Raw genomic sequence first — 15,114 nt, 5'->3', positions numbered from 1 at the left:
CATTTCCCTCATGATCAGTGCTGTTGAGCATCTATTCATGTGTCTGTTGGCCATCTGTGTGTCTTCTTTGGAAAAATGTCTATTAATGTCTTCTGCCCATTTTTTAATTGGATTGTTTGTTTTTTGGGTGTTGAGTTTTAAGAAGAGCAAACTGTATACATGCAAAACTGGAGATTTTCTTTTGATATCTCTGACTGGACCATTTCAGTTATTTCCAAAAGTATGTGCCACTTCTATGAAAATTTTTTTCTGAAAGAATAATTATTATAGGGAATTCCAACTTCTACCTACTTCAGTTACAAAGGGAATTTCACTACTGATAACTCCAACAATCAATTCGTTTCTTGGGGCCCCACTGTCAATGATGATGTGAATTCTGACCTACATTAAGACTTGACCTCAGGGGCGCCTGGGTGGCTCAGTTGTTAAGCATCTGCCTTTGGCTCAGGTCCTGATCTCAGGGTGCTGGGATCAAGCCCCGCATCGGGCTCCCTGCTCCACAGGAAGCCTGCTTCTCCCTTTCCCACTCGCCCTGCTTGTGTTCCCTCTCTCGAGGTATCTCTGTCAAATTAATAAATAAAATCTTTAAAAAAAAAAAAAAAAGACTTGACCTCATTCAAATCACTCAGGTTGAGGTTTTCATTTGTAAATGTTCTGACTTCTGGGGACTTCTCTCACGACTCTTAGAAGTATTTTAACAAAGTGATTTTTGTCCTGAGTCCTCATTAAATTGTGTTTGAAAAAAGCAACCCACAAAAGGTATAAAGAGTCAACAAATTTAAATTATGTAAAAATACATTCAGTTTGGGCGCCTGGGTGGCTCAGTTGGTTAAGCGACTGCCTTCGGCTCAGGTCATGATCCTGGAGTCCCGGGATCGAGTCCCACATCGGGCTCCCTGCTCAGCGGGGAGTCTGCTTCTCCCTCTGACCCTCCTCCCTCTCGTGCTCTCTGTCTCTCATTCTCTCTCTCGCAAATAAATAAAACCTTAAAAAAAAAAAAATACATTCAGTTTGAAAAAAATAAACACTAGGGGTGCCTGGGTGGCTCAGGTCATGATCTCCAGGTCCTGGGATTGAGCTCACATCAGGCTCCCTGCTCAGCAGGAAGTCTGCTTCTCCCTCTGCTGCTCCCCCTGCTTGTGCTCTCTTTCTCTCTCTCTCTCTCAATGAATAAATAAAAAATCTTACAAAAATAAATAAATAAACACTAGCCATGCACCGTGTACTGGCTGGAAAACCAGAGCCAACAAAGATCTCAGCTCTGTGGTGGATGGTGTGCTTAACTTGCCAACATCCATCCCACTACAGTGAGTCCCAAACTTCCCTGATGACGATTACTTCAGGTGCTTGTTAAAACTTCAAATTCGCGGGCGCCTGGGTGGCTCAGTTGGTTAAGCGACTGCCTTCGGCTCAGGTCATGATCCTGGAGTCCCGGGATCGAGTCCCGCATCAGGCTCCCTGCTCGGCGGGGAGCCTGCTTCTCCCTCTGACCCTCCCCCCTCTCATGTGCTCTCTGTCTCTCTCATTCTCTCTGTCTCAAATAAATAAATAAAATCTTTAAAAAAAAAAACTTCAAATTCGCAGGCCCCTTCGCAGGGGCCAGCAAAGAGGCCAGAAGCTTATTTTAGGCAAGAGCGGCAGGTAATTCTGGCCATCGGGGAAGTTGGGGAAACTGTGGTCTTCTCCTACCAGTCCCGAGCATCCGTCACGGTCAGAGAGTTGACACAAAGGTTAGGACAGGATTGAGCAAGAGGTCCTCACCCTTTCTGCTGGCTTGAGGAAGGAAACTTCTGGCCCAGATTGCCTGCGGAGGCCAACTTGTGACTCAGGGGAATGAGCCAAAGCTGAAGACAACAGAAAGGACAGAAAGAACCTGGTCCTAGAGAGCACCAGTGCACTGCTGACGTGAGTGTGAAAAAGGGAGCCCTTCCCATGAGTTTCCATTTAGCAGAGCTAAAACATTTTCTCAGAGTTTAAGCCAGTTTGAGTTGTTTTCTATTCCTTACAGCCAAAGGGATACTGCTATTTACAAAGTTTTAGAAATGTGTACTATTTTTTTTTTTAAGATTTTATTTATTTATTTGAGAGAGAGAATGAGATAGAGAGCATGAGAGGGGGTAGGGTCAGAGGGAGAAGCAGACTCCCTGCTGAGCAGGGAGCCCGATGTAGGACTCGATCCTGGGACTCCAGGATCATGACCTGAGCCGAAGGCAGTCACTTAACCAACTGAGCCACCCAGGTGCCCCACTATTTTTTTTTTTTTAAGATTTTATTTATTTATCAGAGAGAGAGAGACAGAAGCAGGCAGAGGGAGAAGCAGGCTCGTTTGTGGGACTCGATCCCAGGACCCTGGGATCATGACCTGAGCCGAAGGCAGAGGCTTAACCGACTGAGCCACCCAGGCATCCCGAAATGTGTACTATTTTTAAAGAAATAGGAGAACTTTAAAATGAGATAACTTTAAAATGACATAAAAAATAAATAAAATAAAATGATGTGTGTGTGTGTGTGTGAGTGGTCACAATTTTGATCAAAAGGTATCTGCATAAATATCCATAAGAAATGATGCCAAAAAATCATTAGCAATTATATCTAGCTGGGAGAATTATAAAAGGTATTTTTAGTTTCTTCCTTAAAGTTTCTCTGTATTTTTCAATAATGACCATGCATAATCGGAACCATAAATGCTATTTTGGAATCTTTGCCTTCAAAATAATTATCATTTAGGGGCGCCTGGGTGGCTCAGTTGGTTAAGCGACTGCCTTCAGCTAGCTCAGGTCATGATCCCAGGGTCCTGGGATCGAGTCCCGCATCGGGCTCCCTGCTCTGCAGGGAGTCTGCTTCTCCGTCTCCCACTCCCCCTGCTTGTGTTCCCTCTCTCACTGTCTCTCTCTCTGTCAAATAAATAAATAAATAAAATCTTAAAAAAATAATAATAATAATCATTTAAAACTATTATAATGTATCAAAATGTAAGACCTGAATATTTTTTACCTCAAAATTCCACTTCTAGGAATTTATCCTAAGAAAATAATGAAATCTCTCCAAATACATATGTTCTTACATAGACAATATATGCAGCATTGTTTATATACAGTAAAAATGTCCATTTATAAAGGACTAATTAAATAGGTCACTGAACTTCCACACAGCAGAATCCTGTGCAGCCATTAAGTGTATTTGTAGGTAAGTAAAGATCTTCACGATCTACTGTTAAGTAAAAAAAGGCCAGTTAAATAATACTATTAGTAAAATTATCTTTTTAATTAACGTGTAGAAAAGGGAACATATACTAAGATGTTAATAGTTCTCTCCAGGGAATAGGCTATTTTATTTTCACTTTTTGTACTTTTTTATATTCTTCTGAATTGGGGGAATAAGCATGTGTTATATTTATGATAAGAAAAGAAACTGGGGCGCCTGGGTGGCTCAGTCGTTAAGCGTCTGCCTTCGGCTCAGGTCATGGTCCCAGGGTCCTGGGATTGAGTCCCACATCGGGCTCCCTGTTCGGCGGGAAGCCTGCTTCTCCCTCTCCCACTCCCCCTGCTTGTGTTCCCTCTCTCGCTGTGTGTCTCTCTCTCTGTCAAATAAATAAATGAAATCTTTAAATAAAAAAAAAAGAAACTGAATGTTATAAAATTGGTTATATCTCTTTATATGTAAAGTAGGGCTAATTATCCCTACATCATAGAGTTTTGTAAAGAACAAAGAAAGCGTAGGGCATAATGCCTGGAAGAGAGTAAGCATTAGTACAGGTGTCTGAAGAAAACTACAGCTCCTGACCTGCCAATTGTTTTTGTAAATAAAGCTTTATTGGAACACACGCACATACACACACACACACACACACACACAAAGAAAGATTAAAAAAAGTAAAGCTATTATATTTCTAAACTTCTCAATACAGGCATTCGGTAGGATGCTCACTATTGTTACAAGGGGACTCTCTTAGCTATTGTTTGAAAAAATTTAAAAATCACACCACTTTAATATCACTGGGCAATGAGTTGTCCTTACGTTTTTAGGATATTTATCTGGAAATATATATTATTCAGTCTTCCAACAAGAATTTATAATTAAGTGTGTTTTCTAATACATTTGGATTTCATATTTATATATGATACCAATCCCTAGTCTCAAAATAGTAAATAATGAGCTATAATTCTTAGAAAAGTATTATGTCCGTTCAGGCACATCTTTCTTCATTGCATACTTGAGCTATCCTAATAAATGGTAAATGGAGTTAAGCAACAGCCATCCTCAAGCTCTCAGCTGTATGCACAATCTAAACCAATGACATCAAAATACCTAATAAATTCTCAGTAGCTGACCCAACACCAAGTTTCAAATCATCTCTAAGTCAAGTATACACATTTCCATTTTAATGCCACTTACTGTCACTACAGTGAAAACTTGCACAACCTCCTCTCTCTGGGTTTGGCTGTCTTCGAAGACTTCACATCAACAAACATTAAAAATTAAAAGACAGCACTACTGACAAGCTTGACTCTGGCTATCCTTGTCTTACATCCTGGTTACTTCAAAAATGTCTTTTCTCGTGTCAGCAGGACAGCTTTCTATCAGTACATCACTTCTCTAAACTCCAGGTAAGCCCTGGAAACCATGTTCTATGGAACATTCCTTACTCCAGAAACAAACACTCTTTCCAACTTTGAATAATGCAGATTTTTTTGGATCATTCTATATTCAAGATTAGCCGGGGTATCATTCCTCTACTGGTCTCAGCTGATAATAACTACATGTTTCAACCTCGAAATAGTATTCATACACATAAATGATAGCCATTCTCAATAAGCATTTAATAAAATCCACTATCTAATATCTTCTGAAATGAAGAACAATTTTAATCAAACTTTTCTTTAAAGGAGTCTAGAAAACGTTGATATGTCTGCTTTAAAGTATTATACTATGAACATAATTGACTACTTTCACCTAGGGGCTCTACTATTGCCCAATCAGCTTTATCTGCTTCCAACCATACAATGCAGAGTATACCCGTCACCTCTCTGCCCCCTGTCTGTTCTCCAAATATCCCCAATCCTGACTTTTTTTAAAGTAAACTCTTCGCCCAATGTGGAACTCAAACTAACGAGCCCAAGATCAAGAGTCCCATGCTCTACCAACTGAGCCAGCCAGGTGCCCCCAAAATATCTCCTATACTACTTCCTTTCTTCAAACTCACAGACACATTGGTTCACGTCCTACCTGATTTGTAAATGCATTCTGAACAGAAATAGGACATGGTAGAGCAACATACTACAAACCCGGGCTAGGATTAACCCTGGTCCCACTGCTAATCCACATGAAGAAACAAAACTGAATGCAAGTTGTTCATTTTCAATTCCTCTGCTTTTAAATTATTTCTGCTGTACTGAGTCTAGGCCCTTAAAATTTTTTCCCCACTAGATAATATTTTTCCACTTTGAGTTACCTTTGAAAAAGTAGAAATAAAAAGTGTAAAGAGCTTACAAAGCAGTTTTTGATGTCCAACTTCCATTTATAAATTCTAAAGAAAACATAATATCCACCTGAAACAAAATGTTTTTACCTTAACAGCAATCACTAGTGAAGTACTTACCTGGTGTCAAATCCTCGAACAATTGCGCCCATCGACTTGGCTGCACCTGCAGAAGCCAGCCCAGCAACACCACCACCAACTATCAGAATCTAGGGGAAAAGGCAGAACAGTGTGTTTTAAATAAAGTTCATTATCAACTGATTATGAAAAACCATCAGCTAAGAACTGTCAGCGACTGGTACACAGGGTGCCACACAGTTAATTCAGTAAGACACCAGATGTGCTGGTGGTGAAAGCCCTCGGTAAATACACTGAGTGGAGAGGCGACACTTTCACGGAACCACTGTTTTCACAAATTTATCAAACACTTGCTGGCAAAGGCCCACAACCTTCACTAAAAACAGTCAGACAACCAGCATCTCTGTGTGGAAGCCACATACAGCCCGATGAGCACTACATATGTTAAAGATTACCAGGTCTTTTCCTGTGTATAAAAGTTACGCGTACTGAAATAAATTCCCGGTGTAGCACTCTAGCTAGCTCTCCCCGCTCAGATGTGAAGCTTTCTCTATGTTCATAAAATGTCAAAATAAGTTTCAAAGATGGGTACAACTTTGGTGAAATATCCACTCTACCCTGTATTTTGAGCTCAAATGCTTCTGAAAGAACAGCAGGTGACCAACTACGTAATTTTGAACCAATATGAATGAACTGCACCACAGCAATACAATGAATCTCCCTAACCATGGAAGGGTCAGAGCCAAGAAAACCAAAGAATTCCTCAGAAACAAGAGTCTCCCCCGCCTTCCAAGAAACACAATAAGAGCAGTGTTGTCTCTAGTCTGGAATGGGCCTTCCAGAAAAAAAGTCCTATTATACTTCCCAGTCAATTGAGGCAACTCCTTGTGGCTGTGTAAAAAGAAAAAGAAAAAAAAAAAAGCCACCCACAGGAACAGTGAAGCTTATAAATTCCCACCTACCCATCATGTCCACATCTCCTTCTGCCTTTAATTAAGGGGCCAAGTCAACCCATGCTCCAGTGACCCATAAAGAGTGTTTTCGAGATCATATGAATTCATCTTGATGGTGATGGTTTGGGGCTGGAGGGTTACTCCACAGAAAAGGGGACAAAGGAGGACCAAGGAGGCTCTGGGCTCAAAGGCACCCACCCCACTCCACACTAGGAAAATGTGAAATAAGGGGCACGTGGGTGGCTCAGTTGGTTAAGCAACTGCCTTCGGCTCAGGCCATGATCCTGGAGTCCTGGGATCAAGCCCTGAGTCTGCGCCCCGCTCAGCGGGGAGTCTGCTTCTCCCTCTCTTCCCTGCTTGTGTTCTTTCTTGCTCGCTCGCTCTCTCTCAAATAAATAAAACCTTTTTTAAAAAGCAACAAAAAGAGAAAATGTGAAATAAAAATAAGTAAAAATCACAGGACTAGAACCAAGTTATCCTGACCCAAGAAATAACAACAACAACAAAAAAAAACCCATCATTTAAAAGACATAATCACACAATAATAAAGCTATGTAGATCTTACAACAGCAATTTACTCTTTCTGGGCAGCATGGGGTGAAGAAAAAGACACAGAAATTAAGGGTCACAGTCAAGTCCTGACTCGACTACCAGTCCTGGCTCTGGGTGACCTTAAGCAAGCTACTTAATATCTGCAATAAAGCAGTCAAAAAACCTTCCCAGGGGTGCCTAGGTGGCTCAGTTCCTTAAGCAACTCCCTTTGGCTCGGGTCATGATCCCAGGGTCCTGGGATTGAGCCCTGCATCGGGCTCCCTGCTCGGCCAGAAGCTTGCTTCTCCCTCTCCCACTCCCCCTGCTTGTGTTCCCTCTGACACTCTCTCTCTCTGTCAATTAAATAAATAAAATCTTTAAAAAAAAAAAAAACAACACCTTCCCAGATGGCAGTTATATTAAATGATGGAATCCAAAGCACTGACTGCTAATTGGCACACCACAGACATAAACTCAAGAAACAGGGAAAAGCCGTGGGAAAGGAATGACCTTTAGGAATGTTCTTTATCTCCGGGGCTCCTGGTTGGCTCAGTCGGTCAAGTCTCTGACTCTTGATTTTGGCCCAGGTCATGATCTCACGGTCATGAGATCGAGCCCTGTGTCGGGCTCCACACTCAGCACGGAGTCTGCTTGAGATTCTCTCTCCCTCTGCCCCTCTCCTCGCTCACACTCTGAATAAATAAATAAATAAAATCTTAAGAAAAAAAGGGATTTTCTTGATTTCCTGTCATTTAACCTGTTCCTTCGCTTAGCCTCCCCATTTCCTTTAAGGGCACTCATTGTGCACACAACTGTTCAAGCCAAAACAGGAAGGTCATCTTGAGGCTTCTCTTTGCACACGTTTCCACCTCCAATCCATTAGCAAGTACTCTTGGTGTCAACCCTCAAAGATCTCCCAAATCCATCCCCTTCTCCACATCTCTATTGCCACTCCCTTCCCAGGGCACTATTTCTGCAATCAATTCCGAACAGATCTTGCCTTCACTCTTCCCCCTACTAACCATTCTCCCACAGAACTTCCAGACGATTTTTTTAAATCCTCATGAGATAACAGTAAATATATATATATATATATTTATATTATTTATAATATAAATATATATATTTATAAATTTATATATAAAAATATAAATTTATTATATTAAATATATATATATATTATTAGTCTCTGTCCCCAGTTCCTGACACAGAACTCCTAGAACCCTTGTAATTTCCTAAGTGAGAAGAGCACTAGGAACATTTTTTGCCCTAATACCTGGTCTATGACCCCAGTTCATGACACAGAGTTTCTAAATCCCTTGGAATTTCGAGGGTGATAGCAGTATCTTTTGTTCTAACAAATTGACTCTTGGTAGGCTCCTGGATGGCAGCTGATCACCAGAAAGTCTGTGGATAGCCGCTGAGAATTTTCAGCCCCACCTCCCATTCTCCAGAGAAAGGAGAAGGGCTGGAAAAGGAGTTAGTGATCAGTGATGTCCATGTGATGAAACTTCCTTTTAAAACCCCAAAAGTACAGGGTTTGAAGAGCTTCCAGGCTGGTGAACACATGGAGGTGCAAGGAGAGAGGTGTGTCCAAGGAGGGCATGGGAGCTACATGCCCCTTCCCAGATACCTTGCCTCAGGCATCTCTTCCATCTGGAAGTTCATCTATATCCATTATCATATCTTTCTATAACAAACTGGTAAACGGTCAGGAAACTATTTTCCTGAGTTCCGTGAGCAGTTCTAGCAAATTAACTGAACCCAGGGAGGGGGTCATGGGAATCTCTGAATGATTTATAGTCTATCTGTCAGAAAAACGGGTAACAACTAGACTGGCAGTTGGCGCGCAAAGGGAGATGAGGGCATCTTGGGGGACTGAGCCCTTAACCTGTGGATCTCACACTATCTCTAGGGAGACGGTATTAGAATTAAGTTATAGGGCACCCTGCTGGTGTCACAGAGTTGCTTGTTGTGGAGAAACCCCCACACATTTGATGAGCAAAAGTGTCAGAAGTGTTCTATGTGAAAGTAGAGACACAGAAGCAAAAGTGGGTTTTTCCAAAACAATCCTGAATCAGGCATTTCCCTCATCTGTAAGAGAATCTGAGCAAGCCCAGTATCATCCAGCCCCCACCTACCCTTCCACCAACTCAAATCCCTCTCCACCTTGTTCACCACACTCCAGACCAATAGCCTTCTTTATACTTTTCTTTTCCATCTCAATGCTTCATAGATGCTGTGCCCTTTGCCTGAAATCCTAAATACCTGGTTCCTTTCTCGCCATCCTTTAGGTCTAAGCTCAAATGTCAAAGGAGCCTTCCCATCACCCTAGCAAAAGCAGCTTGCCCCTCTGACTCACTATCACATCATTTCTTTTATGTTTAAAATTATATAATTCATTGTGTATTTATCGCCTCACTGTGGTCCCTACTAGAGTGTAAGTTTCATGTGGCAGGGATCTTGTTTCCTGGATTCCACAGCTCCCAGAACAGTGCCTGACATATGGTAAACCATCAAATGATGGACTGTTAGCTCATTCTAGACAAGAACCCTCCATATATACAGGAAACCCAAATAAAATATTATTCAATCTACACTGATAAGCCCCCCTAGTGTCTAATTCTTCAATACCAGAAAACTATTTCTAACACATGACCACAGTCCTGTAAACTGCAATTTAAATTCTCAGTAAAAAACTAACGATGTAATGTATGGTGATTAACATAACATAATAAAATAAATTCTCAGTAAAGACGGTCTCTTTTCTACCTTCTAAAGGCTGACTGATTCTCCTCTCTTTAAGCCTCTTGTCTTTTGTTTCACTTTTTATTGTATTTTTTTTAAAGATTTTATTTATTTATTTGTTTGAGAGAGAGAGAGGGAGAGCAGAGGGAGAAGCAGGCTCCCCACTGAGCAGGGAGCCCAACACAGAGCTCAATCCCAGGACCCTGGGATCATGACCTGAGCCGAGGACAGATGCTTAACTGACTGAGCCACCCAGGCACCCCTTGTTTCATTTTTTAATCTCTAATATATTCACAGCTTTCCTCTCAGTTTCCACATACTTCAGGAAAGAGTCTAACCAAAACTGAGTAGTTGGTTAGTGCATCAAAGCATTCAGCCAGTTTAAAAACAGCATTCAACTTCTGGCCACCATGAGTGCCAGACCTATTCTTATGATCCTGACAAAGAAGTCAAACAGAATCACTTCAGGGGCGCCTGGCTGGCTCAGTTAGGAAGAGCATGTGACTCTTGGTCTCCGGGTCATGAGTTCAAGCCCCACGTTGGCTGTAGAGATGATTTAAATAAATAAATAAACTCAAAAAAAAAAAAAAAAAAGGCAATCACTTCACATATCACATCGCTGTTGTTTTTGCTAAATTTCCTTGTTATGTATTCTGGTTTCCACTTAAACCACGTGCCATTTTCTTCACCTGGCCTGTTCTTAAGGCAGTATATCACCAGATTCCTCAAAGCTGCCAGTATCTTTTTTTTTTTTTTTCATTTTTTCTAGGAGATTGATGTCATATGAGTTCTCAGTTTGTATAACAAAGTACTTAAGAGCAGGAAGCACCAAGGAAACCTGTACCTACAGACATACTCTTCAGTCCTATTTCCTCTACCCAGACGATGTGCTTATATCGTCATTTAGTGGATGCAGTGTTGAAGGGTTACAATGTAATCTATTCTTTCACCTAACCATCCCCATTGCTCAACTGCTCCTCTGTCTTCAGTCTAGATTAAAGAAGCCACACGCTCTCCTTCTGCGAAGTACCCAGATTATGCCACCTCCCTTCCCTCCCCCCTCCTCCTAACCCATTTTTGAAAAAAAGTCAAAAACCTAAGACAATCTTTTCTATGAGTGAAATGTCACAACTGGGAAATCGAGAATTTGCTGAACTAAGACCATCTTTCCTATGAACCAAGTGTCACAACACTGGGAAATCGAGAACTTACTGAATGGTATCTTGAAGCTTTTTTAAAAATTAGTAATAAACACACTACCCCGAATGAGTTATCCAAAACCCCTTTAAGAATTCAAGTTAGTAAGTCAAAAACAGAAAAAAACTAGAACTTCCAGAAACGTCAAAATTCTTGTTTGTCAAGCAATTGTAAACAGCCTCGAGGCTCCACCGTGTATCTGTACATGCACAGGGTTATCAATGTGAAGTCAACACAGAACAAAACTTCTAAAATAACTATATTTTAGTACTACACATACCCTCACTTTTAATCAACTCATAATATGAAGAAACATTAAAAGTTTTACCTACCTTAGCTGGAGGAACTTTTCCAGCAGCTGTGATCTGACCAGTGAAAAACCGTCCGAAATGATTTGATGCTAGTACAACAGCTTTATAACTGAAAAAATAAATAAATATTTCCATAAAATGAAAGATCTTAGACTCATATATTATCCTAAGTCGCCAACTGAACTTTTTTTTATTATTATGTTATGTTAATCACCATACATCACATCATTAGTTTTTGAGTAGTGTTCCATGATTCATTGTTTGCGTATAACACCCAGTGCTCCATGCAGAACGTGCCCTCCTTAATACCCATCAAGAGGCTAACTCATCTTCCCACCCACCCCCCCGCCAATTAAACTTTCTTTAATAGTCAAAGAATAATCGCTAACATTTTGTAGTACCCACTACGTGTCAAAAACCGTTCTTAGTGTCTCATGTAAACCTACTCCTTTAACCTCCATAACAATCCTGTGGAAAGGTACAGTTATTACCTTCATTTTGTAGATGAGTAAACAGAGACAGAGCGATGCAGAGACTTGCTAGTCACTCGGCTCGCAAATGGCAGAACCAGAAGCCTAACCCTGGCATCCTGCCTCCAGAAGCACACTCTTACCCAGGACGCTCCCTGACCTCTTCACAACAAATATTGCACAAGATCAGTTGGGGTAAAAAAATGCTAACAATGGTTTTCCTTGGGTGCTGGAATTACAGATACTTCAAACTTTCTGTTTTACTTCACTCTACTGTCCAAATGTTCTTAGATAATGATGTAGTATTTATATAACAGGGAAAAACCTCAAAATGAAAAAGAAATTAGATGTAGCTATATACTTGTACATAATAAAATTCCAACCTCAGAAAAACAATTCCTTTGACCACCAGTGGTTGAAAGCATGGGACTTTGAGGCAGAGTGCCCTCAGCACAGGTCCCAATTCTACCACTAACTAGCTTTGTGACCTTGGGTAATTTTCTAAATTCTCTAATGCTTGGTTTCCTCATCTATAGAGTGGGGGCAAAAAGAGCATCTGTCTCTTAGTGTTGTTACAAGGATTAAATGAAATAATGCAGGTAAAGCCCTTAGCACAAAGCCTGCGACAAAAAATGCTTGCTAAATATTAGTGTTTCTGGCCAAAGAAACACTCTGTGCAACAAAAACTAGTAAAATATACCATCTTTCCTTACTAGGATTTTTTTTTTTAGAGATTTTATTTATTTATTTGACAGAGAGAGACACAGCGAGAGAGGGAACAAGCAGGGGGAGTGGGAGAGGGAGAAGCAGGCTCCCCGCAGAGCAGGGAACCCGATGCAGGACTCGATCCCAGGACCCTGGGATCATGACCTGAGCCGAAGGCAGTCGCTTAACCGACTGAGCCACCCAGGTGCCCTTTACTAGGATATTTTTAACATATTAGACTAAGTTGATTTTCAGATAATTTTATACCTAAAAGGCACTTCTGCACATTCTCACTTGATAACATACATATAATTAAAATTATAATGCAACTATGTAATAAGATCCACCTGCTAGCTGACAATAAAATCTTACCCTGATCCTATTTTTTATAAAATAATATTTGATACAATAATGGATGCAAAAGCATAAAATGGTAACCACTATTACTTTAAGTTAAATCATATTACAGCAAGAAAACAATATTTTAGAGATTATGTTGTTAGTCTTACGTCTGTATCAAAGTGATAGAAATTTTCAAAAAGCAAACATAATAAAGATTCAAATGCCACTGTAAGAAACTGGAATATTTTAAAAGATTCAGTTGCTATACTGAAAAAATAACAAAAATGAGATGGATCACACAGGAAATGTATAAGAAAACGCTGACGGTGGGAAAAAGTGATAACAGTTTGCCCTTTTTTTGATGAGAGCAAAAAAGCTCAGAATGAACATCAATGAACTGGAAGGAGCATGTCTTCACTGTACCATGGTTATGTGTCTGAGTTAGATAATGATTTATCACATACTGTGTGGATAAGCATACTTGAAGATTCACCTCTATGCCCTTTGCATATATCAGCTCAGGACATAATACAGTAATTCTTTAAATTGTGCCCCATGGATCCCCAAAGGTTCAAATTTCAGCCAGCTCTGGGGCCATTCCAGGTAGGGTAGAGAATAAACATGTTTCTGGACACCCCTCCATCCCTCAATTCAAGCAAGGCCACTCTGCTCTTACTGGATTTGTTTATATTGCCTCATAATATTTCATTTGCTCAAAAGATTCTACAGTTAAAAACCATTGATCTAGAGCCACTGACTTTGATAACCTTTCATATATATGCATTTCACAAGACAAAATCAACAACACTCTTAAAAGATTATATTGTACATCTTTTATAGAAAAATATCACAAAAAAATGTCTTCCAAATCAACCATTTGCCATATTATAGTAAGGATAACAAAATGTGTTTTTAACTTGTCCATTTTGTTTTCTGCTTTTCTATCAAAAACGAACAGTTGAAACCCAAAGTAGAATCCATTTGCTCTACTGGCCTATTTGATATGCTACACCTAAGATATAAAACCTAAGAAAACCTTCAGTTCATGTGTCAGGACGTAAAAGGCTTTATTCAAGTTAGGCTCTCTTTCAAGCACTATTTAACCATTTTCATCTGTTGGTGCCCCATTCATACTAGCAAATTGTCACTACCAATGGTTTTCATGCTTAAAATCTAATTCAACTAGTCTCTTAGAGGAGTTGATTTCATAAGCATCATCTATTTTCAGATTTCTCCCACTCTCTAGGCAGAGTCGGCAATACGCTGCACTCATACAGCTACTCCCACCCCTTCCCAGGGCAGGCACGATTACTCAGTCTGAGCCACATTCTTCTGAGCAGAATGCACCTTAGTCTCCTCTCAACAAAGCACTCCAACCAGTACCCTGGGAATGCGTGAGTGGCGGGCAAAGATAAGAGGACATAGTTAGCCCTCAGTTAGCAATATGGGGTTTGACACCAGATGAAACTTCCTCAAGTCCAGACATTTTCCCTATTCATTAAATATTTTATGAATTTACCTAAGCAAAACCTAATTAAAATGGTAAATGCTAATATATATATACGTTAGGTTGAACCATATGAAACTGCCAATATCCAACCATCTTTTACCTATAAAAACAGCAATTTATGTTAACTAAACTCACTGTGATAATCATTTCACAATATATTGATATATCAAATCATTGTTTATACCTTAAACTTATACAATGTTATAAGTCAGTCATATCTCAATAAAACTTGAAAAAAACAGCCATTTCAACCTAATATATACATATATACACATATATCCACACATATACAGAAGAGAGTCTATTCCTCATACAAATAATTTCACAATCATTTGCTCTAGTGAAAGGAAATAAGGCTTCTACCTATGAAGACTAAAAAAGGATATAAAGCAGACTGCAATATGAAGAGTCATTTCCTATAACTGTGAAATAATAAAATGAGCCTTAAAAAATAAGCAAACTCTCGGGGCGCCTGTGTGGCTCAATTGGTTAAGCATCTGCCTTCGGCTCAGTTCATGATCCCGGGGTCCTGGAATCAAGCCCCGCATTGCGGGGGCGGGGGGGGGGTCCCTGCTCAGCAGGGGGCCTGCTTCTCCCTCTCCCTCTGCCTGCTGCTCTGCCTACCTGTGCTCTCTCTCTCTCTGTCAAGTAAATATATAAAATCTTTAAAAAATAAAATAAAATAAAAAAATAAAGCAAACTCTCAAAAAGCTGCAATCTCCAACAATATTACGAGTAAAATCCCTGTAAGAGAGAAGAGCTATAATGAGCATGTTTCTAGAGTACCGCT

At 40.2% G+C, this 15,114-nt stretch overlaps 1 protein-coding gene across 5 annotated transcripts in view; it reads right to left on the bottom strand.

The window, feature by feature from the left end:
* The window catches only part of LOC118006538 (NAD(P) transhydrogenase, mitochondrial), a 92,064-nt gene that overhangs the window by 64,088 nt on the left and 12,862 nt on the right, over positions 1-15,114 (bottom strand). For all 5 annotated transcript variants that reach the window (XM_034999230.1, XM_034999227.1, XM_034999226.1 and 2 more), the window contains 2 exons: positions 11,319-11,406; positions 5,600-5,688 (listed from right to left, as the gene is read on the bottom strand). In XM_034999230.1, the coding sequence (XP_034855121.1) occupies positions 5,600-5,688; positions 11,319-11,406 (177 nt within the window). The remainder of the gene's footprint in view (positions 1-5,599; positions 5,689-11,318; positions 11,407-15,114) is intronic.

The sequence above is a fragment of the Mirounga leonina genome, unplaced genomic scaffold (genome assembly GCF_011800145.1).
Source record: "Mirounga leonina isolate KUSES-001 unplaced genomic scaffold, KU_Mleo_1.0 Mir_97, whole genome shotgun sequence".
NCBI lineage: Eukaryota > Metazoa > Chordata > Mammalia > Carnivora > Phocidae > Mirounga > Mirounga leonina.
The sequence above is the reverse complement of the archived record's forward strand: the minus strand, read 5'-3'. Positions and strand labels throughout refer to the sequence as shown.